Source organism: Suillus bovinus, assembly GCF_016758785.1.
Source record: "Suillus bovinus strain UH-Sbo-P2 chromosome Unknown EDB93scaffold_6, whole genome shotgun sequence".
NCBI lineage: Eukaryota > Fungi > Basidiomycota > Agaricomycetes > Boletales > Suillaceae > Suillus > Suillus bovinus.
Window position 1 is genome coordinate 171,923 of NW_024542062.1, and position 22,058 is coordinate 193,980.

Below are 22,058 nucleotides of genomic sequence, written 5' to 3' on the forward strand. Positions count from 1 at the left end.
GCTTGTTTATTTCATGGCAGTGCTGATTTAATCGTAAGGCAGAGTATAAGAACAGCAGGCCCGCGAGATATACCTCCCATTTCCTGTCCTCGATTTACGTGCATTACTTTCTTCACGACTTATTCTCAACTTCAACTCGCCTTACAACATGATTTCCGCTATCTTCGACAGTGCTGCCCATGTCACCGTCGCTGGGTGCCTCGGAGCCTTCTTTTTCAAACATACTGTGGTGGATCGCACGACCAAGGCCGTCAAAGAAGCGGAGAACATAACCGCTGGCCTCGTTATATCCGAATTATGTATATCTGTTGCGGCCCTAGTTCTAGCTTCCCACAGGACCGCCCACATAATCCTCAGTAAAGAAGCTCAATTCCCTCCGAAGCACAATTTGGCCGAGCTCAACGCGCCTCTCATCTGCAAGAAAGTATTCGATATCTCTACTGCATCAAAACTAATTTCATCAAATCCAATTTTAACCGAATCTTGCAGCACTACTAGTACGCCATGCCTGCCATTAACTTCACCGAACCCCATTGCAAATGACTCCGACTACTGTACTTCGCCATCTACATGTCCAACACTATGCACGCCAACACTGCCGCCCTCACCTGTTCAAAATGCCAAGCGCCTCTCAATCGATTCTGACACTACTCTTGTTGACCACGATAATGATTTCGTGAGGGATCTCTCTGACGCAGAAATTCAGGAAAGCACTTGTCCCCAGGTATGAAGTCGTACAGTTGGCTCAGCTTTGTCGCTTAATGTTTGAATTTTTGTAGGACGACGATGACTTGACTGGACCCTCTCCGAGTCAACGGACGCAGCTCCAGCCGATCATCCCAGAGGACGGACCACCGACGACCACCGACATTTCGCTTCTTGTGGACGCTTCGACTCAAATGACCACAACACCCTTTCTCGGCAGCATCATGCCTCAGATTGTCTCGCCTCAGCTGAAACCCCCAGATACGAAACGGCATCGGAATTTCCGCCCGGGCAGAGACAAGGTATGGACATTCTTTGTGAAACAAAGTGCCACACTCATTGTTTTTTTTAGCATGTGTCTAGATCCATACGCGTGGTCGCTGTCCGTGGCAGCATCGAACGCGCTTACGCTAAGCAACAAGTGGAACACACTGCTATCATAGGTGAGTGATTTTTGGGAACGTCCACTTTGTTTGTTGACCTAAAGTAGATCACCTTGAACAACTGCACAACGATCTCCTCGCCGACCAAACCGCTCTTGTCGACGGCTGGGCAGTTGCCATGTCCCAGCTTGGACTCACCTCTGCGCTGTCGCCTGCCTCACAGCCTCTGCACCGGAATACGCCCAACCCAGGAATCTCGATCGACATTATTCAAGACTGACATATTTACTATGCACATCGCTACTCCTCAGGTCCCCTACGACCAAATACCGAAGACCTGCAACGGCCTCCCTCGCTGTCCCCTACGACCTGGAGCTTCATTGCCCGCGAGGTTGAAGGCCACCGCTGGCCGCGCACGATCTATCTCTCCGCGCCGCCTGTATATCTCTGCAGTCTTCGATGTCGGATGTCCCCTACGACCGAATCCGACACAACCGCAACTAGATGACGGCCTCCTTCCTGTCTCATGATTTGGAGTTGAAGGCCACACCCGCGGCTCCCATCCATCTATCTCAAGTTTCTTCTCTTATCTTCGCCATCATGTAAATGGCTCGATGTATTTCTTTCGTCTTTGTATTTCTCTTACCGGTATCTACTTGGCAGATCATGGACCGCCTGTGACTTATGGACGCATCTTCCTTTTATCGATATGTACTCGACAGACGTTAGACTGCTCTTTTTTTGTAACATGTAGGCACGATTTCTCTTGTTTCTTTAATCTCTTGGCAATTTTTCCATATTTTCGTATATGTACGACAAATGTATGATGGCCAGTATTGTATATCGGCACTTTGTAGATTTTGAATCCAAATTTCTTTGCATAATGCGCCCCCCGGAACTCGAAGACACGCCTGAGGCTGATGTGAGCGCAAATGAAAAGTGATCAGGTTTGCATGTAGATCCATAGCAAGAATAAAATATGTCAAAGAGATCAATTCAATATTGCAAGGTAGACGCGTGAACATACCTTCGTAGTGGAAATAATCATGAGTGTGCATCGTCAGGATTATAGGCAGGAATGTGAAATTCAGACTCGCCTCAAGCATCGCAACGCATGAACGCAAAGCAGGATGATATTGCGCACGATCGACATTTACAGGTGCCTAGTTCTCATGCATTACCAACCAGCGTACTAACAATATTTAGTAGTGCGATGCAATCTACTCCATCATTGGAAGAGAATTGATTGTCGGAGCCAGGCTTTTCAATTTATGTACTCGATGCGGGTATGAACAAACTGCAGTCGGGTCCAGCTGCCTAGCCATTGGTAGCTTCTCAGCGTCAGGAGCATCGTCCAATTTTCGTCCACGTTTTAAAGGCCGTAATAGCTTCATCATAGCGTTGGGCGCCATGAAACGCTGCGTGTTTCAACTTGTACCCATTATGAGATGAAGGATTGAGTCGGATGACCTGTGTATCACGATGAGTGTATGTGAAGAAACAATAAATGCTATCGCACCTTCTGCGCATCGAGAAGTGCTTCCATCCACATCATTTTCCCCAGCTTTGCCTGACTACGCTTTGCAAAGACAGCATCAGATGGAGGAGTTAGGTCAATCGCTGCAGAGTAGAGGTCAATAGCCCTTTTAAAATCGCTTGTAGCGAGGGCAGCATCTCCCCTGGTAAGAACTAGCGCGCTGCATTTTTTGTGAAAGCTGAGTGAAATGGTGGTAAGAATCACAGCATGCTCGACATTTCGAACTCTAGACTTGCCGTTAGACCATTGAAGGCAGCTGGCCTTCGCTTTTTCGTCGATATCGCCCATCAAGAATCGGTATGATTCGATGGCATCTAGAAGTTTATCTGCTTGAAGGAGTGCATCACACCGTTTCTGGCGTGCAGTGAGCCACAATGATTTGAGATTCCAGCCGAAGAGCTGGACAAGGGACTTAGTTATTGAGAACATTATACACACATCATCCTAACGTACCACCACCAAATCCTCGTAAATGTCATGAACACCAGATTTCGATGGTAAAGCGCTGGAGTTGAGAGCAGCAGTGAAATGCTCAGCGACTTCGTCGTGACGTGTGCTGTCCAAGGTTTTGAGTCCGAGCTGAATGCGTAGATATGCCTAATATGCAAGTTACAAAGATTAGTGTCGATGCAGGGTACATTGTCGTTACCTCCACGATATGATATGCACGAGTTATCAGCATTCGGACATCCGGTATTAAGTTCTTTGAGGAGCAGGTTTGCCTCGTCGTGTTGATCTGCATTGAAGAGTGCGATGACCTGAAATATGGGATAAAGCGGAGCGTATGTAAGGCAAATGTAACATACTTTGATCAAAAACAGGAAATAGATGGTTTGCGAATCTTGTTCTGTGTACATTGATGCAACATCAAATACTACCCTCGCGTTCCGAACATGGCCTGTCACTTCCGCAGAGGGCAATGCCCTTGGAGATATAGCCTGTTAATGAGGGTTGAATGCTGACGGACTTTGTCACAGTCGAGTTAGCCATCCATGGCATAAGGGGCCATGATGCGTCGGTGAATCTCACCTTAATTGTATCCTGAAGGGCGCGGTTCTAGTCGTGTTTCTGCGCCATAACGAACGAGTGATGGGCGTAGGAAGTATGGTTGTCTGGATAGCTGTTGATATCTTGCGTGAGTAGTTCTTCAGCAGTAGAAAAGTCTCCATAAATGCATGCTTCACGGGCTGACGTGATAGCTAGGATCTGCACAAAACATGCACGAGTTGTGGTATATATGAGTACTAGTAGGGACAGAAACACGCAGAGTATGGCTGTTCGCATCGGTGTTAGATATTTTTGGCGGTAGACAAGTTTCAATATATGGATGCATCGCGAGCTGTGGTGCTGGTTAGGATCTGCACAAAATATGTTCAAATTGCGGTATATGAGTTCAAGGACGGAAACATACCTTTGAACGAATACCCTCAGGTACTGCCCACTTCGTCGAGATCATTTTATCAGCACCTCCACTGAGGATGTAGTTGCCGTCCATGGAGAAAGTGACAGCAGGATTAACGGCGATGGCATTGATACAGTCAGAGTGACTTGTCCAGGGATCACCGACCAGGAGTGGTGAAGTTTGTTCACAACCAAACACTCAGCGTCTGACATGCTGATGAGTCACAGGATCGGATGAAAACTACTCATGCTCGCATTGGTGAAGGAGGAATGCTGGAAAGACAGCTTGTGCTGATTCAATAGCATTCTGTACATTGACTCGCAGGTGAACGGATTACTTGAATATAATAAGTTACAACCGTAATATACATTCCAAAGGTGATCTTAATAAATACCAGTTCCGCGCATAATAACCTAGGCGAGAAAAAAAGCAAGAGAGAGTAAAACAACCAACAACTAAGGAACCAAGTCTATAGCAGCGTCCAGTCCCCTTACAAGTTTTTCCGCCCGCATCGACATACCTCTTACGATACCAACTTTCTTCTTTCCAGTATTGGAGGCTTCTGCGTCTTGTACGCGATGGAAGTTATCTGTCGGGGCTGAACGGAGGTTGGATCCTGAATACGCGTGTCGGATGTGGGTGCCTCTTGATGATGACGATGATGGCGCTCCTGTACGCGAGCCATTAATAGCAGTCGATGGATGCATAGCGTCTCCCCTTTCCCTGTCTTTCATTAGCCTGGATAAGCTGCCTGGTGTGAGCGTTGAAGACCGTCTCCGCGGAGACATTTGCGGGGCGGTACCCACGCTCACGGTGCTAACTGTTGTATTATTGATTCTCCCAGGCATACGTAATTCGAGAGAAGTGCGGGAAAAAGGGTCCCCGCATTGGATGACATTGTTGATCGTGGGGTATGTGGGGGGTGAGTGCGGGGGTGAGTGGCCCCTTGGGGAGCCTTGAGAGGATGCCTCTGAAAGTGATGGGGTGGGTAGGGGTGAGGAACTTGACGGTTGGTACTCGGAGTCACTAGGAGAATGGATGATTTTCTGATGACGAATGTGATGTTGCTTCACACATCCTTGCCTCTCTAGATCTCTCATCCAACCCTCCCACTCCATCTCGCTCTCTCCATCGATTTCGTCTGATTCTGAGTCCGAGTGTGGCGCAAAAGAACTAATGGAAGATTTATGACTCATCCCTTGCGAGAAAGTGAATCGCGGACTGCGGATATCATGCAACGAGGTGTCTCGGCAGGTATTTTCAGACCGTAGGACTAGTGCGAGGGGTTTTCCGACGTCCCCCATACCAGCCTTGCGCGCAGTCTCGACTGTTTTTGTGCGCCATTCTGGGTATGGAAGAGAATCGTATGGGGAGGAGTAAACAAAAGGCGTGAGAGCTGGAGAAGAGACATTGTTCCAGTAGTTTGCGACTGTGATGATTGATGAGGTGGGGAGGAACGATGATGATATTGGATGAGACGTGTAGCGGTGAAGGATGCGGAGGATGTTGGAGAAAGCTGTGTAAGTGGACAGTTAGAGAGACGGACGATGTGAAGTAAATCGAATACCATGGTCATCGAGCAGATCGAGGACGAGCCATTCGCCTTCCCCACGGCAGATGTCTTCCGGATTATAGTCGGAGCACGGGGAGTTCTTGTTTGGATGTTCTTTTGAGGTTGAAGTAGCTTTGTCTGGTAGAGGGGTAATATCTGTTACTTCAATTTGCACGTCTGTTTTCCAGTCTTCTGTAATCGGAGACGAGGGGAGAGACATGGGTGGTGAAGAGGCAGAGACCGTAGATGCCATAATTTCCTTGCCTTGAAACTTGAGGCAAACAACGCGTTGCTCTGCAATGATGGAGCAAGCTCTTGCAAGAGACTCTGCGCCACGAAGCGCGCATAATGATGTCAGTGGGAAACGATGCAAAGGGGTCCCGCCCTGGTAGCTTGAAGGTAAGCACGCAATGCAATAACTGTATATTCAAAGGACGCACGGATGAGTCCTTGCAGAGAGATAACGTGCCGTGATTTATGACAACCCATCGATCCTTCCATTCAACTTTAGTCTTTCTCCTCTTCTTTTCGGGAGTCTGAACAGTAGATATTTTGTCTCTGCTTCTTGCGTTCAACCTATTGCCGTTGGCCGTAGGAGATTCGAATCGGGCTGACTTTATACTCCATACTGCACGGAGGGCCCTAGCTTTAGACTCGAAGTAGGGTTGAACATATTCTGATATCATTTCTCTTGGTAATTGGACGACTTTACCCAAGCGGTGCATCTCCAGAAGTTCGCAAGGCCGAAGTTTATACCACGATAGGGCATAGTCATCTTCTAGAATTGCTCCAGTTGAGAAGGAGACAAGGGTGTACTGGTCTGTGACTGGGCTGCTTCCAGGTTGGATGGTGTGTGAAGTAGATGCGGTCGATATCTTTCCAGGTCGACGAGAATATATAGTCTGACGCCTGATTTCTGGGTGGCGATAGGAAAAGTCGTCGAAGTCATCCGAGTCCTCCTCATACTCGTCATCCTCGTTATAACCGTCGTCCGTGCTATCGACTGAGGTACGTGTCCTAATGCTGGAAGCAAAGGTGATAGGAGAAACTGGGCGTTGAGCCGGAAGATGGGGCGTTTGGATGATATTGCATTTTGAAAGTATCCAATGCTTGACCTGTTTGACTTTCTGGTTATCGTCCAAGTGAGTTATGAACCACTGGTCGTAAGGGACTAGATGATTGTGGTTGTGCGGGTACGTGAGATTTACAGGAGCATATGAGCAGTTTCTTACAAACATGAAACATTTTGACTGCGCACCGAATCTACATGCTACCGCCAGTAATGGACGGCAGTTTTCTGACTGCATCGGCTACTGCAGTACTGGCAGTCGATGAATGTTGTCAGGCAGCTAAATGTAGGTCACATAGGCAAACGGAGACAGCCGTGATGTCACTCTTGGCAAACCTCATGATGTCCAGTCTTTTTTTTGCATCAACACTGCTGGGGTTCAGAGAGTACCGGCTGCAAATTGCAATATCGGTATGAATCAGGCGCTTGAAAATATCATCCGACCCTGGCCGTGTGGACAATTTGACCCGTGCAAGCGGAATCATATGTATAATGTATGAGCGGAACTTACCGAAATGACAATTGAGTACAACCAACACCTCAAGACTGCGGCGTTTACCACTGGCATATCTTTATTCGTCTATGGTCTCTAAGGTAGACTTATGGGTGTGTTCATACTGTTGTCTCTGACTCATCCAGCTTGGCTACGACTACTTTTCCTCGCAATATATCAATTTCTGCCCGCAATCGGTCGAGTTCTGGTTGGACCTCAGCAATGAGCGTAACCTTGGGCATATCATCATAATTGAGAACCACATGATGATAGTAAGGACCAATTGCTGGTTGACTGGTTTACAATGCGCAACAGTAAATTTCCTTTAATCTTTGTACGGCGCTCAAGACTACTCTTTATTATAGTGCACGACTAAAAATTAAGACCGTTTAGACTTACGTAGTCTGTAGGCATCTTCATCCAAAACACACTCCACAGACAATCATAAAGAAACAACACTCTCGAAGCTTGAACATCGGTCATCATGTCTTTCTCTCTCGACTCAGCGACTACTCAAATGTCCCGGTGTTGAGTCACCTTCCTCGATAGAAAGCAGCAAGATCTTCCTGAGGACTGGAAACCTCCAACCCAGTTCCACATTCTGCTAGCACTCTGTCGGAAAGCCTAATCTCGAGAAACTTTGGCAGGAGGTGAGAGGAGGGCTGGAGGAGGCGTAATGATTGCTTCGGAACGGCGTGAAGTGCAGGCTTTTTCCTGCTTGGTAAGTACGCTGTTCATTATCTTTATGTCTTGCAAAACCGACATGTCCGCTTTTGCAGCATTATGTCCTACTCACGACGAAACTACCTCTGTTTAAAGTCGTCGAACTTTTTTCCACTATACATTACGACGAGGTCGTTGCCTTATCAGCTGCGTGCTCACTAAATAGACTATTGTGCCACATGTTTTTCTGCAATTCCGACGCGGAGATCGAACTGCATGAAACGATCAACCAGAGGGTGGCCACCGTATCGCGCTGCTACTGACACAAACAGCTCACCCAGATGCATAAACCGTTACATCTGTCGCGTCGAAAAGTGTTAACTCATATCACCCCTCCGCATGGCTAACCTTGCTGCCGTCTCTAGGATATCTGGTTCGGTTTCTTCGAGCGCAGTCTTCCTTGTTAAGACTGACTTTTTCTACCTCTTGACCTATGATACCACGCGTATGTACATTAGTCTATCGGTCGTTCCCACATTCTTCTGACGAAACGTCGTATTTTGGAATAACATCATGCTCACCTTGCTTTGCCTGCAATGTGCATGTAATGCTACATAGGCAGAAGGTCAGCTGATGCACGTTGTCGATTTGCAACAAATATGCATCATGACTGCAACCTCGATCTCATTTATTAAACTATAGAATTTTGGAATAACATGGACGAGATACTGCACAGAGTGGATCCGACAGAGCGGAGGTACCCGATAGAATGCAATTAAACACTCGCTTCATGGACAGAAATTGAAACCCCAAGGAGAAAGTGTTTCTTTGCAAGGTTCACTAGATACAAGGTGCACCGTGCTTTGTCTACGGGCAAGGACAAGGACACATTTTGATCAGGTCGAATAGGTATATTACGTTTGGTAGAGTTTGCAGTGACATGCAACGAGTAACTAGCTATGTCGGACAATTGAGAGCTTACAAAAAAAGTGACATGATTGCAATCTCTAGATATGATTGCAGGTATGATTACATCTACGAGTCAACGTCAGCGATGTCAAATAATTGTCAAGTGGAGCTATGCTCACCAGCCATTGCCAGAATGCTTCCATCTTGTTCTTTGGCGGGAGTTCCTCATATGAGTCCGCCACGATTTCAGCTATATCTCTTTTGAAGTCCATGTCCTCTGCAGCAACGGGCTTGGTACCATAGTAGAGGCGAGCGCCAAAGTACAGGATTGGCCAGGTAATGAAAAGGATGTAGTTGGTGACGAAAGTTGCAGTATTCCAACTATCTGCGAGGAAGACGCTCCATCCGCTGAACTGGAGAGGAATAGTCAGTCTAAATAATATTAGCGGATATGAAAAGTCGACATACGAAGCAGATGGTGATCGTTGAAACTACTCCCCACCACGCTGCGTATGGCTGGAGATTTGTGTAGTAAGGGAGCGTCTTGCGGTCGATGCCTTGAACCTGCATGCCCTTGTAGAAGCGGAGGTACGTTACCGAGATACCAAACCACGTCATAAGACCAGCGACGGATGTCATGTTGGACAACCAGTTAAACACTGAGCCCGCACCCTTGGACACAGCCATGAAGGCAAGAAAAGAAAAAACGGCAGTGGAGAGGACAGCGACGTAAGGCAACCCGTTGCGTGTGGTTTTAAGGAAGATCTTGGGAGCATTTCCTGAGGCTGCAAGACCATCTACGAAGTTCGTTAATTTCGATGAGTTGGCCACCAGATAAGTATACGCACAGATCGCACGAGACGCAGTGTACAAGGAACTAGATGAGTTGGACCATGCTGAGGTCAACAAACAAGCATTAATGATCTATTTTGAATAGCTCAATGAGAAATCTTTAGGTAAAAAGGGAAGACCATGTGCGGCTTACCGAAGGAAGAAATTTAATTCCAGCTGTCTCGATAGCAATAACGAATGGAGACTGGGCGGTTCCACTGTTCAATACGAGTAATGGGTTGTTGGATGGTACGAGCAGACCAATGATGAGTGTGCCACCGATGTAGAAAAGTAATATGCGGATGTATACTCGACGGATGGCTTTGGGCAAGGTATGGCGAGGATTCTTCGCTTCCCCAGCGGCGATCTGGGTGAGATTTGTAAGCAATATATTTATTGAAGCCTAGAATATAACGTACAGCAACAATCTCAGTTCCGATGAACGAGAAAGCGGCCTGGATCAAAACAGCCCACCAGCCAAGGAATCGTCCTTTGGCACCTCCAATGCCATTAAACTGAACAAATGGTCCAGGATTTTTCCAATAGCGGAATCCAATGCGGTCATGGTTTGGGCCACCTCCCAAATCGATGATTACACCGAGAATGATAAGACCAGTGATTGTGATGACCTTGATGGATCTGTAGTAATCTCAGATGTGAGATCGGGATATAGTACTGGGAACGCACGCAAATATGAATTCCGCCTCCCCGTAAGCGCCAGCGCCGAGCATATTGATGGCGACAACAACGGCAAGGCACATGACGACCCATACTGAATCATTGACAGTGTAATTCCAATAGTTTATCAATAATGCAGCCGCAGCGATCTCGGCTGAAATGGTGAAGAAATGTCAGCAGGCATGCTAAGAAAATGCATTTAACTCAAGTACCAGGTGCTAAAAAGTAAGAGGTCAGTGATTGTAAAAAATGAATGAGAAAAAATGGGACGTACAGCCAATCGCCCAGTCATACCAGTAATTCCAACCCATGGCAAAAGAGAATGCAGGGTCAACGAAGCGCTCAGCCAGTTTGATGTGACCACCAGGTATAGGCAGGAAAGCAACCTACGAAAATGAAGATCAGGTATGTGATCTACGTCTGGGACGTGCAGCAAGCAAACCATTTCTCCCAAACTGATCATGACGCAATAGACGATGGAGCCCATGACGATGTAGCCAAGTAACAGACCGATGGGGCCTCCATAACTCAGAGAGTTCGCGGTTCCAACGAAAAGACCTGTACCAATAACACCGCCAATACTTAACGGAGGTGAGAATTCGCCAGAAGAAAAAAGAAAATTCAAATATACCTGATCATGGCGATGTGACGATTCTTGAGTTTACGTTGCAGGGCGTGCCGCGGGGGCCCGTGAAGAGACTCTCCATCATGGCCTGAGACGTCGGATAATTCGCCTTTGCTACTGCGATAAGTAGTAGCGTCCGTCTTTTCGGCACCCATTGTGGCGAACGCTCGTGAGCGAAAAGGTTGGAGGGAAGAGATAAGACTTCAACCTAGCCACGACTCATACAAGATATATGAGCGTATGGGGCAATGAGCCTACAGCTGTCAGCATTTAAACATAAAGAGTTGAACTCTACGACGTATGTTATCAAAACATCACTGACGGAGGAGTGATGCGATGGGACACGCAATATGGTGGGTAATAGGGTGCCATAGAACGCCATAGGATGCATGATGGAACGCCATCTTGCAGAAAAATGGTATCATGCAGTATCATGCTCCCCGTATTTCACCACCTGCTAGCGACCATCACATTGGCGTCGGTTAGATCACGGTTGCTATCATGATGTATCAGCCGGGGGCCCTCAGGCTTCATGGAGGTCTATCCCTCAAGGATATACCTCTTAGTCCTCCCATAAAGTTATTGCATCTGCATCAGAAATGAGTAAGATTTCTTGAACAGTGTCCCAGAAAATGAGCTAGTCGGAAACCTACGCTTGTCGATGGGGGCTCTCGAGTCTCGATAATTAAATCAAATTTACTCTCGTCGGCCGATTCTGCTCATGATGTTGATCTATGACAGATCAACTGTCACGTTCAGCTGCTACTATAGTGGATGGTAATTGTATTTTACCGCGACAAGGCTCACCCTCGGAGTTCGAGTTGGACAGCTGAGACTTGGCAAGTGGCCCTTCTTCAGATTCATGCGTGCCCTGGCACGACTGGGATTGATGGATCGGATGGTGTGGAGAGACCTGCCTATAATCTACGCAGGCCTGACTCGGACTTACTCTCAAAAAAAACCCGATCACGCGGAACTGTCACCGTAACATGTCACATTAATATTTGGCAAATAATTTTTAATGGTGCCTATTGCGGACCTCAGCCTCCTACATACTTCTATACAGCTGATCTCGACTGAAGTATCAGACGTTCAAGGAAAGGAGGGGCATTGGGCCGAGCGGAGCTCCATGGCCTCTCGTTGAACTACAAGGTTACGAAGCTAAGCTACTACAGTCACGGTCCTCATACTCGCCTATATTTTCAAAGGCCAAGCTGATGCGCTAGTAGTGTGCCTGCAAATTGATAATATCCAAATAGATGGTTCAACGTTCAGTGACCGCCTGGGCGGAGGCTTTAGCATTAATCTGACGTGCTCGATATTCGATCTGGAGTGAAAGGGCCTTTCGGTTTTCAGGGACACTATTATGCGTACGTTGAACGATGAATGTTCCTCTTAGTTCGGTGACTCATGCGAAAAGGCTACAATAGCTTACTAGTACCAGTAACCAGTTGTGTCGATGAAGTTGCATGGTCGAGAACTTGTCGAGAACGAGCTAATAATTTGCAAAGTGCAGCTTCCAAACAAGGAAACTATTGGAAGCCTTTGGACAACAAACCAAAACAACGCATACGCTCGAGCGAGTCGAGCCTCAGGTTGTTTCAAGAGGCGGCCTAGGCTGCCATTGGCAGCACAACTGATTGCCACGTAATTCTGATACTAATACGAACTTTGTGGTATGCGTGCAGCTTTACGCCTCTCACAGAATTGTGATAACGACAGTCACACGTATTGATATGCTGATTGAATATGTGATGTAAGTATCTTCAAGTGATCCAAAATGAAGATGTTGATGTTTAGTCCAGGAAACACTGCCCTCATATTATAATAACGAGGGTATTATTGGCTGCGTGTTTTCATTTGCTATGTCTACAGCTAGCTCGTAACATTTCCAAATAAACGGTAATGTCAAACCATGGCAAAGGTCTCTATCTGAAAATGTAGTTTTCGGTGTCCATTGATGTCAAGCCCTCCAATTCTCACCTCAACAGAAATGAATAGGCTGGGTCACGACACAATAGACAGCGAAGGTAAGTGTCTTTGCACGTTTACCACCAAACATGCAACTCACAATCTTACACTACATACTTTGTCAAACCTTCACGCCGCCAATTCTCTACCGCGCAATATTCAGCTGTGATATACCGCTGCTCGCTTGTATTGAAGGTCTCTTGCGCCACCTCAAGCGGGTACCGCTGCCAAAGCTCGCAGTGGTGGTCGAATGTGCCGTGACCGTCCTTCACCAAAATCTCATTGTTACGATACTCCGAACCTTAATGGAGTTGTACTGGTACTGTTGCACGCACTTGTAATGTCATATCCTCTAGTAAAAAAGTGCCAGTGCTTACTTCATCGTCACATGCATCTAGGTATACAAATGATGAGCGACGTGTAGTGGAAGTTTTGCGCTCTTGTGGATTGATGCACGCATGGTGTTTCAAAGCGTTTTAATAGAATAGACGCTTATTGAACGCCACAGATATGTTTTCTATGGTGAAGTGACCCACGATTGCCTTTTTGCGACATGTTGTCGGGGCACAATGCTCGTCCACAGGCGTGCTTTGCCTAGCACGTTGTGAAGTTAAAAGGATGGCGCTGTTCTATCCTTCACTTCACTATCTCTCTCATCCTCTTCACTTTTGCACTTCATATCAGCTGCTTTAGATCACTTGTTCAAATCATCGACACGCCTATCGATATCTCTATGTAAGTCTACTCACACGTCGACTTAATATCTTCCTATGCTGATGGTGCCTTTTGCATTTAGGTCCTCATACAACAATCTTCACATGTCGTTGGATAGGTTAGTGTTCAATCTTGAGCTTGATGATGCGGTCCATCTCATAATTTTCTTAGCGGGTCTATCCTTCCGAGCTCTCAACCTGGAATCCATGCAGAAAACATCACTAGCACGGTCTCGGAAGACATCCCAGAGTTTCTTCGCGAACATGTGGCCGCTGAGTATGTGGTTCTGCATTCCAGATTTCTACTCGAACTGATGGCCTTTGGCAGATGGGCTCGGATGTGTGAGGAAGATGAATACCTAAAGACGTGCCATTGGTACGTGCCACCCCAACTGAGTGCCCGTCATTGCTCATTTATTTTTCCAGGTCTTCAGCGCCCTCACAGGGTGTTCAAGATAATCAGATGTCGTTTCCGATGTTGAACCAGTTCACCGCTCCGGTAGCTGGTCTGCCCCAGCTTCCCCCAATGGATCCGATCCAACATCATCCTGCGCAATCCTCTTCCGTCCTTCAAGCTTCGCTGGAAGGCCCCGCATGGTCCCAGCCTGGCTATAATGGTGGTTCGTATGCGAACGGACCTAATTTTACTCAAAATCACTCTCGTACTGTCGTCGACCTAGAGCTTTGGGCAGCGGGAGATCCCCGCGCGTATGACCCCAAACCGCAATTTCCCCAAGAGCAAAATGCGCATACAATGACCAATTACAACACTTTTTTGCCAGCCGTTTCAGACTCTGATGCGACAATGAGCGATCACAGTAGCTTCGAACCGTCTTCCTCTGTTTCCGATGGGACGGTGGGCGCCAAAACTCCCAAGCGCAAAACTCGTCACGCTGCTAAATCTGAGGACGGCAATCCGAGTTCGTCTCTTGCGCAAAGTCCGCGCAAGCGCAGATGCTTGGACGACGAAGAAGACGAAATAAGAGAAGGGAAGTTTGGTTTTTACAGACTAGCGGATGCCGATGCCGTAGTCATGGCTGCCCCCGTTCGTGACCCGAAGCCTGTCGATATTAGTCGCCGCAGGACCCATGATGCCGATGGTAATCTTCTTCGAACGAGGACATTTGGCGCAATGGAACTCGACGATTCTTACCCTAAACGGTCTGTCAAGATTACGAATGAACTACCCGCAGGGATGACTTGCGTACGAGCATGCGGTTGGACGGACCAGCCCTGTGGGCTGTTTGTAGAAATGAACAAGACCCGCGTCGCACACCACCTGCTTCATTGGCACGGTGTCAAATCCACAGACATAGCTCCTTGCAAATTCGAGGATTGCTCAAGACCAGAGCCGATGCTCAATTTGGGCCGTCACATCGAGGGCGTCCATTATACTACGTCGTACGAATGCCCCTATTGCAACAAGCGGTGGTCGAGGACCGATTCTTTGGATCGGCACAAGGAGAAATGTGGACCGCTCCTTGAGAGCAAGGCCCGCGCTCAGAAGGGACGTCGCAACTTCAGTCTCCAAGACCCGAAGAAGTTGGTCTATGGGTATATTGTTCCTGCCCGCAATGCGACATGATCTAGTATTTCTCCGATTTTTCATGAGCTTTCTTTCTCTACGACTACGACACTCGTTTCATTCTATCACATATATGTTTGGCCAAATCACTTCATAACATTCACACTCCTTTCCATCGAATTTTCTTTCTTCATAGTGTACTTTCCTCTCGTTATCGCTTGGTGCATCTTCTATATGCTTATTAGATAAACATTATGCACGTTAGGTGTAGCTATCGTATCTCATTATGTCGCTTGTATATATGCAATATGCGTGTTGTATGGATGGAGCTCGGAAGCTTTGCGTTGTATTTATTATGGATTAGTAGGAATGAATATGACATATTGCATTGTATTTCTGACACCGCCATGGTTTGACAACTTTCATGCATGATGCATCCCTCTCAAATATCAGCATGAACGATCGACTGATTTGTAATCAATACCCACGCCAATCTAACCTAAGCTTTAGTTCTGTGACCTTCTGGCCATTGAATAATTCTGTCACACTACGGCTGCGCTTGACATCCAATTCAAGCACCGAGACAATGACCAAAACCTCACGATGATACAATCACAGTGCACGAGGAAGTGCTGGCTTGGTACTCAGCCAGTCACTGAGATCAATCCTCAACGTTGCCTCAACTTTGAATAGCCTTCTAAGAGACTCAGCTACCGCTTCGAGCACGAACTGAGATTTATAAGTATCTACCGAGCCAATCACATCTATCGCTGGTGGAACTAGATCAGATTCTCCCGTGCACTTGACTTCGCGTTATGATTATGATTACATCTCTGCCTTGTGCTCTACCCACCAGGGGCCCCTCTGGTTCTCCTCAATATATGCATAAACCTGCGACCAATCTCGGCATATATGCGTCACACCCAAGCCGTCTGAGCCTGATATCGATCCATTGGTGTAGACCGGATCAAGGGTAGTATCCGAATTGCAAAGAATTGCCTGTCGCAAGAAGTTAAGACAGTGGCCACTATGGTCATTGGGCCCATCAATAAGGGCTAGTCGTATCATTTGTAGACAATGAAGCTGGTGAAACATAGAGACACCAAATAGTCGCCCTGATAGAATATATGAACAGCAAGCGTCTGAGTCATGCATTGACAGAGATGGAGTAAGTGATTGCTTACCATTTGGTCCTAGACGCACGAATCCGTGGCCTTGTGGAAAGTGATCGAGCAAATTCCACTCCGACCAGGCCGTGAGCCCCGATGTACTGTAATACTTTGAGTCTTCAAACGTCAATGCAACGACATCCAAGTCGAGGGGTAATTTGATTGGATGATCATCACCGATATAAGCTGCATCAAATATGCTGAGTGAGATGAACTCCTCTTGCTGTCAGTAAAGACGACCCGAACATACAGTACTGTCTATCATCGACAGACTTGTGTTGCAAGCGCAGTATGGTGAAGATGTTCAAAATGATGCTAATGGCGAAAGCACTAGGCCCAGATAGGTGCAGTATGTCCGAGAGTCGAAGTCTGAGGTTGCGAAACATGGCATTGAATCTGCCGCTGGACGTGTTCTGGGAGAAATTTTCAGACTGTTGAATACACATATGCTGCAGGAAATAGCTTTTAGTCTTACATGCTCAGCTTACCAGAAACCACTGGTATCGAGAACTTGAGCTGACGCTGGCAGGCACGGGAAATAACGTATCACAACACGTCAGATTGCTTGGCTTTATGCTGCGCGTTCAGGAGAACCCATCTGTGTGAGTTGTACTTGGTTGAACATTGAAACTGCCGGCTTTCAAAACCAGCGATTTCTCGAGTCTTGAACATCAGCTTCCATCTAGCTGCGCATCCGATGCTCGCATAATTAAAGAAAATAAATGCTGATTCTAAATGGTAAACAGTATGTCCAGTGCTGCGAGTCGCGACTACCCCACGGGTGATTGAATTAGTGGTGATGGTGGCAGAAGTTAGGAATTCTGCCAACCGGCCGCCTATGTGAAAACTGGATGTTCCTGGTAGATATAGGCTGAACTACAGAGAATACTTGATAGTTCTACCGTCCCCTGCCAAGGAGCAATGCGAGTCAGATTCCGAATCAAAGGGTATCAGTTTAAACATACCAGCCCTCCAAAGTGGGTGCGTCTAACTCTTCAAAGCGTGATACTTCGCAGTAGAGGCTGATTTTCGAAATGATCAAGCAACTTGAAGCAAGTAGTACTTGTTACAAAATGTTACGATATCCTCCGAGTCCGAGGATTCTCCCGTGATCACCACAAACAACGCGTCAACACAGGACTTCGCACGATTACATAACCAAACTTGCTATCCCAGGTCGAAACTTACGTCTGGCACTTCAAACGTATGCAGTCGTACTCACCCAGTGTGAGGTTTGCCATACTACATAGTAGGACCTGCTGGCCGCAAGAGACGACACTGTTAGCACTAAGCAAGAGCTGAATTCGGATGACCGGTGCAGAACATCGACTCCTGGAGCAATAAACATGACTTCAGTGGTAAGTCGCTTCAGGTCATGGAGATTTACTTAAGCTATCGCTCAGCATGACACGCGAGTCTGTGGTTCTTTTTGATCAATCCACGGGAATAAACCGACAATTGTTGAACATTATGATGGCATCCGAGCTACATCTCCACGGCGCACTATGAATCTGGCCTCACCCAAGCCCCTTCTTCGGCGTCAGCCAACTAACGGAAGAAAATTTCGGCTGAGGAATTAAGCGCCACCCTACGGGCCTCCCTGGCTGCAGACCTTCTCGCCTCATCATGGCGCATCGAACGAGCAGATTGTGAACGGAAGAAAGCTCAGGCTTTTCCTGAGCACGTAATATGCGCTTCGAAACAATCATGGGATGAAGGTTTTTCTGCATGCGAGTCTGAGATAATCGAGCTACCCAAAGCTATAAAGGTGCATCAATTGTATACTCAACATCATCCAGCTGCTTACATCTAACCATCATGAAGCTCACTTTATCTTTTGTTTTAATTGCCATCGCTTTGTTACAGGTGACGACGGCGTCTCCCGTCACCAAAGGTGAGGCTTCAGTACTGGCCTCATTTTGTTGTAGACTACTTACCTGATTGATGACATAGACATCGAGATGCGCACAGAAAAGAAGTTCGCGTGTAAGCTCTAGCGTGCTCATTATATCTTTACTATGTCTGATGTCAAAACCATTCAGATCTTGTTGCCGAGGAGCCTTCAAAAGAGGGTCCCCCCAAGCGCGATGTTGCGCCCCACCAACAGGCCCCCCCCAAGCGTGAAGATCCACAAGGGGCCCGGCGTAAGAATGTGGCGTGTAAGCTCTAGCGTGCTCATTCTATCTTTACCATGTCTGATGTTAAAACCATTCAGATAAAGTTGCCGAGCGCGATGTCGCCCCCCACCAACAGGGCCCCCCCAAGCGTGATGTTGCGCCCCACCAACAAGGCCCCCCCAAGCCTGAAGTAGAGGAGCCTTCCAAAGAGGGTCCCCCCAAGCGCGATGTCGCCCCCCACCAACAGGGCCCCCCCAAGCGTGATGTTGCGCCCCATCAACAAGGCCCCCCCAAGCCTGAAGTAGAGGAGCCTTCCAAAGAGGGTCCCCCCAAGCGCGACGTTGCCCCTCACCAACAGGGTCCCCCCAAGCGCGATGTCGCTCCCCACCAACAGGGCCCCCCCAAGCGTGATGTTGCGCCCCATCAACAAGGCCCCCCCAAGCCTGAAGTAGAGGAGCCTTCCAAAGAGGGTCCCCCCAAGCGCGACGTTGCCCCTCACCAACAGGGTCCCCCCAAGCGCGATGTCACCCCCCACCAACAGGGCCCCCCCAAGCGTGATGTTGCGCCCCACCAACAAGGCCCCCCCAAGCCTGAAGTAGAGGAGCCTTCCAAAGAGGGTCCCCCCAAGCGCGATGTCGCCCCCCACCAACAGGGCCCCCCCAAGCGTGATGTTGCGCCTCACCAACAGGGCCCCCCCAAGCGTGATGTTGCGCCCCACCAACAAGGCCCCCCCAAGCCTGAAGTAGAGGAGCCTTCCAAAGAGGGTCCCCCCAAGCGCGACGTTGCCCCTCACCAACAGGGTCCTCCCAAGCGCGATGTCGCCCCCCACCAACAGGGCCCCCCCAAGCGTGATGTTGCGCCCCACCAACAAGGCCCCCCCAAGCCTGAAGTAGAGGAGCCTTCCAAAGAGGGTCCCCCCAAGCGCGACGTTGCCCCTCACCAACAGGGTCCTCCCAAGCGCGATGTCGCCCCCCACCAACAGGGCCCCCCCAAGCGTGATGTTGCGCCCCACCAACAAGGCCCCCCCAAGCCTGAAGTAGAGGAGCCTTCCAAAGAGGGTCCCCCCAAGCGCGACGTTGCCCCTCACCAACAGGGTCCTCCCAAGCGCGATGTCGCCCCCCACCAACAGGGCCCCCCCAAGCGTGATGTTGCGCCCCCACCAACAGGGCCCCCCCAAGCGTGATGTTGCGCCCCACCAACAAGGCCCCCCCAAGCCTGAAGTAGAGGAGCCTTCCAAAGAGGGTCCCCCCAAGCGCGACGTTGCCCCTCACCAACAGGGTCCCCCCAAGCGCGATGTCGCCCCCCACCAACAGGGTCCCCCCAAGCGCGATGTCGCCCCCCACCAACAGGGCCCCCCCAAGCGTGATGTCGATGTCAAGTACCCTTTCGTCAAGACAAGCCCCCTCGATAAAGCACTTTAACGTATGTCGGCGTGTTTGCATTATTTGGATCTTGTCTAACAAGATGCGCATTGTCGCAGACATTGTTGCTGATGAATCCCGTGACGCCCAAGGTAATTAATTGTCCATGGCTTGGTTTTGGATGATGCATTTACGTTGCTCGATGTACAGGTGTTATTGAAGGTATGTCTCGAGCGTGTCTTGGAGTCTCGACTCTTTTCAAACCATTAGTGCAGCTAGAGTCTAAGCTTGAGGTTGTCTCTGTCCTCGACGGCGGGTGCAAATTGTTATGGTCACATTAGGCAGTTATTATCGATGTATCACTATCGCACAATCTTCTGGTCACAAAGAACCAATTTCTGTTGATCCCTAACTCCTGTTAAGTGTCAAGCATTGCACCCATCCTTCTGGGTTGTGGTCTGCGAGAGCCAGTTGCGAGGTGCTTACATGGCTCCCTGAGTCAGAAAGATGACATTTCCATTCTGTATACTTTTACAAACTGCTGTAACTGTGTGCTGGACGGACTGTAACATAGTAGCTGATTCCATGGCATGAAGGGTGGCACTCGCATAACAAATCAACTGCTTATTGATCAGCCAGCCAAGAATGATCATTAATAAGGGAGGCCTGGATCTGCTGCCTGATTCCATGGCGTCCAGTTCCTGGGGCCGGCGTTGGCGTTGGCGCTGGCGGCTGCACGATTTCGGAGCCTGGCAGTAGCTTGTAAACGCCGCTAGCCGCTGAACGACGGCGTAAGGGTGGTTGACCTGGAACTCTCTTTGACACTGGTCAGTCTAGTCAAAGCCTGATCATCATCAGGGAGACTTGCCTCCATAATGTAACGACAGATGTCGTAATAACCATCTCTATTTTTCTCTTTCCATGCCTTTGAAGACAAAGTATCAGTGCTCGATGAATGTATGTAGATATTAAAAATAATGTTACACGTTTACAGATATACAAGCCATCATACCGATAACCTTCCCATGGCGCAAATTCAGAACCAAGGTCAGAGCCCCGAATGACGCGTACGGGTTTGCCTGTTTGAGAAGATTTCTGTTGTACCATCATTACCCATCCTCGCATCCATCCAACATGAAACTTACACGAAGTGCTTCGTTTCCAAGATCCGACCATTCCTGGTCGCGAACCTGCTCGCGCGTCTTGAAAATCTTGATTAGTAATCAAGCTATAACGCACAATGACAACTTACATTATCACTGGGTATGTGACCCCCTGATGATTCTGAGTCGGCATACAATCTCGTAACTCGGATTGTGAATACACACCTGAACCTGTATATATGCTATATACACAGATCAGATTACCGATCCGGCTCAAAAATAAGCGCTTACATCGTGTCCCCTTCGTCCTTGTCATCTATGTATTGACCCGAAACGACGATTGAGAAGGCGCCAGTTGCTTCAGTGCCGCTTATACCAGGCTCAAGTTGGCGATGCACGCCGGCGTCAAAACATTCTCTGCTGTGAACAGATAGACAGATGAGGTAACTGAGGTCATCAGATGAAAATCAAGACTAAGCACCGATTCTTCCATGTCGTCCCGATAGGTGCTCCCGGAATTTCCCCGAAGCGCTGCCTGCAAAGACAGGACGTGAACAAATGTAGCTGAGGAACACTGAGAGACTTACGCCGGCCTGTCCTTTGGGCTAGACATTTCTGTTGAATCCTCAATTATTTTGTCCCAAACACTATATGATGTCTTCACTTCCAAGTCTTTCTAAGTGCGAACGTTGTTTATTGTGCTGTCGGCGATTGTCGAGACGATGGAGATAAGTCGACAGTGTAGTACTTATAGACTGCTATGTCGGAGTTCGAAAGCCGTAACTTCGAAAGGGTCAAGTCCAAGGTATTCGGGAGGGCGCTGTATCCTTACATAGTGGGAAATGCGGTGAATAAGCCCCTATCAGTCTCGACGCACCTTCTGTCTTCATAGAGTTTACATTATATGATGATGATCATAATCACATATTCATTCCGATCAAAATCGGCGACATCTACATGGTAGAGCGCGAGCACGGACGAGCTATAATCCAAAATTGACCTTCAGCAGCTGCATTCTCTAACTGAAGGTGTTGTTGTCTCGATGAATGGCAAGCCTATCTGCAAGACATCGGCGCTTAGCCACCAGTAAACCAGACTGTTTGGAACAACGGCGATCCGCCACCAAAGCTATACCGTAAAGGTGGTGCTATTCGAGAGTTTATGAAGAAAGATAGAATATCATGGTGACTGATACCAGCGATTGGGAAACTGTAGTGAGTTCAAGCACGGTCAAATGTACATCTTACGCACC

General features: G+C 48.1%; 7 protein-coding genes across 7 annotated transcripts; 2 read left to right on the top strand and 5 right to left on the bottom strand.

The window, feature by feature from the left end:
- The first annotated feature begins 75 nt into the window (after nucleotides 1–75).
- EDB93DRAFT_1122091 (uncharacterized protein) lies at nucleotides 76–1,549 on the top strand. The gene is made up of 4 exons (XM_041448585.1): nucleotides 76–724; nucleotides 780–1,007; nucleotides 1,058–1,148; nucleotides 1,196–1,549. The coding sequence occupies exons 1-4, from the start codon at nucleotides 149–151 to the stop codon at nucleotides 1,366–1,368; spliced, it is 1,068 nt and encodes a 355-aa protein (XP_041311657.1). The 5' UTR covers nucleotides 76–148; the 3' UTR covers nucleotides 1,369–1,549.
- Nucleotides 1,550–2,311: 762 nt separating this feature from the next.
- EDB93DRAFT_1300539 (uncharacterized protein) lies at nucleotides 2,312–3,624 on the bottom strand (the record flags this gene model as incomplete). The annotated part of the gene is made up of 6 exons (XM_041454677.1): nucleotides 2,312–2,558; nucleotides 2,608–3,024; nucleotides 3,079–3,222; nucleotides 3,264–3,383; nucleotides 3,432–3,563; nucleotides 3,589–3,624. The coding sequence occupies 6 exons, from the start codon at nucleotides 3,622–3,624 to the stop codon at nucleotides 2,430–2,432; spliced, it is 978 nt and encodes a 325-aa protein (XP_041311658.1). The 3' UTR covers nucleotides 2,312–2,429.
- Nucleotides 3,625–4,482: 858 nt separating this feature from the next.
- Nucleotides 4,483–6,886, bottom strand: EDB93DRAFT_1238284 (uncharacterized protein; the record flags this gene model as incomplete). Its single annotated transcript, XM_041451526.1, has 4 exons — nucleotides 4,483–5,543; nucleotides 5,595–5,964; nucleotides 6,020–6,750; nucleotides 6,838–6,886. The coding sequence occupies 4 exons, from the start codon at nucleotides 6,884–6,886 to the stop codon at nucleotides 4,483–4,485; spliced, it is 2,211 nt and encodes a 736-aa protein (XP_041311659.1).
- Nucleotides 6,887–8,811: 1,925 nt separating this feature from the next.
- On the bottom strand, nucleotides 8,812–11,002 carry EDB93DRAFT_1077795 (amino acid permease; the record flags this gene model as incomplete). Its single annotated transcript, XM_041445339.1, has 9 exons — nucleotides 8,812–9,126; nucleotides 9,182–9,510; nucleotides 9,562–9,637; nucleotides 9,699–9,911; nucleotides 9,964–10,183; nucleotides 10,232–10,376; nucleotides 10,497–10,608; nucleotides 10,665–10,803; nucleotides 10,854–11,002. The coding sequence occupies 9 exons, from the start codon at nucleotides 11,000–11,002 to the stop codon at nucleotides 8,812–8,814; spliced, it is 1,698 nt and encodes a 565-aa protein (XP_041311660.1).
- A 4,813-nt stretch (nucleotides 11,003–15,815) lies between these two features.
- On the bottom strand, nucleotides 15,816–16,868 carry EDB93DRAFT_734307 (uncharacterized protein). Its single transcript, XM_041457268.1, has 4 exons — nucleotides 16,701–16,868; nucleotides 16,476–16,638; nucleotides 16,241–16,411; nucleotides 15,816–16,171 (listed from the first exon to the last, which is right to left on the bottom strand). The coding sequence occupies exons 2-4, from the start codon at nucleotides 16,609–16,611 to the stop codon at nucleotides 15,882–15,884; spliced, it is 597 nt and encodes a 198-aa protein (XP_041311661.1). The 5' UTR covers nucleotides 16,612–16,638; nucleotides 16,701–16,868; the 3' UTR covers nucleotides 15,816–15,881.
- A 1,175-nt stretch (nucleotides 16,869–18,043) lies between these two features.
- Nucleotides 18,044–19,763, top strand: EDB93DRAFT_1100734 (uncharacterized protein; the record flags this gene model as incomplete). The annotated part of the gene is given in 5 exon segments (XM_041447030.1): nucleotides 18,044–18,119; nucleotides 18,179–18,211; nucleotides 18,268–18,384; nucleotides 18,441–19,489; nucleotides 19,509–19,763. 5 exon segments carry the CDS (start codon nucleotides 18,044–18,046, stop codon nucleotides 19,761–19,763), a joined length of 1,530 nt encoding a protein of 509 aa, XP_041311662.1.
- Nucleotides 19,764–20,185: 422 nt separating this feature from the next.
- Nucleotides 20,186–21,650, bottom strand: EDB93DRAFT_734551 (PUA-like domain-containing protein). Its single transcript, XM_041457270.1, has 9 exons — nucleotides 21,394–21,650; nucleotides 21,288–21,341; nucleotides 21,098–21,226; nucleotides 21,032–21,048; nucleotides 20,956–20,978; nucleotides 20,849–20,893; nucleotides 20,688–20,798; nucleotides 20,572–20,628; nucleotides 20,186–20,519 (listed from the first exon to the last, which is right to left on the bottom strand). The coding sequence occupies exons 1-9, from the start codon at nucleotides 21,417–21,419 to the stop codon at nucleotides 20,328–20,330; spliced, it is 654 nt and encodes a 217-aa protein (XP_041311663.1). The 5' UTR covers nucleotides 21,420–21,650; the 3' UTR covers nucleotides 20,186–20,327.
- Between the last annotated feature and the right edge of the window lie 408 nt (nucleotides 21,651–22,058).

Bases quoted from the DNA above. Each gene is read 5' to 3' on its own strand.
- EDB93DRAFT_734551 (XM_041457270.1), bottom strand. From the start codon at position 21,419: ATGTCTAGCCCAAAGGACAGGCCGGC. The intron at 21,342-21,393 runs GTAAGTCTCTCA...CTGTCTTTGCAG, and splicing joins AGCCCAAAGGACAGGCCGGC to GCAGCGCTTCGGGGAAATTC. The intron at 20,894-20,955 runs GTAAGTTGTCAT...ACGCGCGAGCAG, and splicing joins GTCACATACCCAGTGATAAT to GTTCGCGACCAGGAATGGTC.
- EDB93DRAFT_1122091 (XM_041448585.1), top strand. From the start codon at position 149: ATGATTTCCGCTATCTTCGACAGTGCTGCCCATGTCACCGTCGCTGGG. The intron at 1,008-1,057 runs GTATGGACATTC...TGTTTTTTTTAG, and splicing joins TCCGCCCGGGCAGAGACAAG to CATGTGTCTAGATCCATACG. The intron at 1,149-1,195 runs GTGAGTGATTTT...GACCTAAAGTAG, and splicing joins GGAACACACTGCTATCATAG to ATCACCTTGAACAACTGCAC.
- EDB93DRAFT_734307 (XM_041457268.1), bottom strand. From the start codon at position 16,611: ATGTTTCGCAACCTCAGACTTCGACTCTCGGACATACTGCACCTATCT. The intron at 16,412-16,475 runs GTATGTTCGGGT...TATTTGATGCAG, and splicing joins TGTCGATGATAGACAGTACT to CTTATATCGGTGATGATCAT. The intron at 16,172-16,240 runs GTAAGCAATCAC...ATATTCTATCAG, and splicing joins CGTGCGTCTAGGACCAAATG to GGCGACTATTTGGTGTCTCT.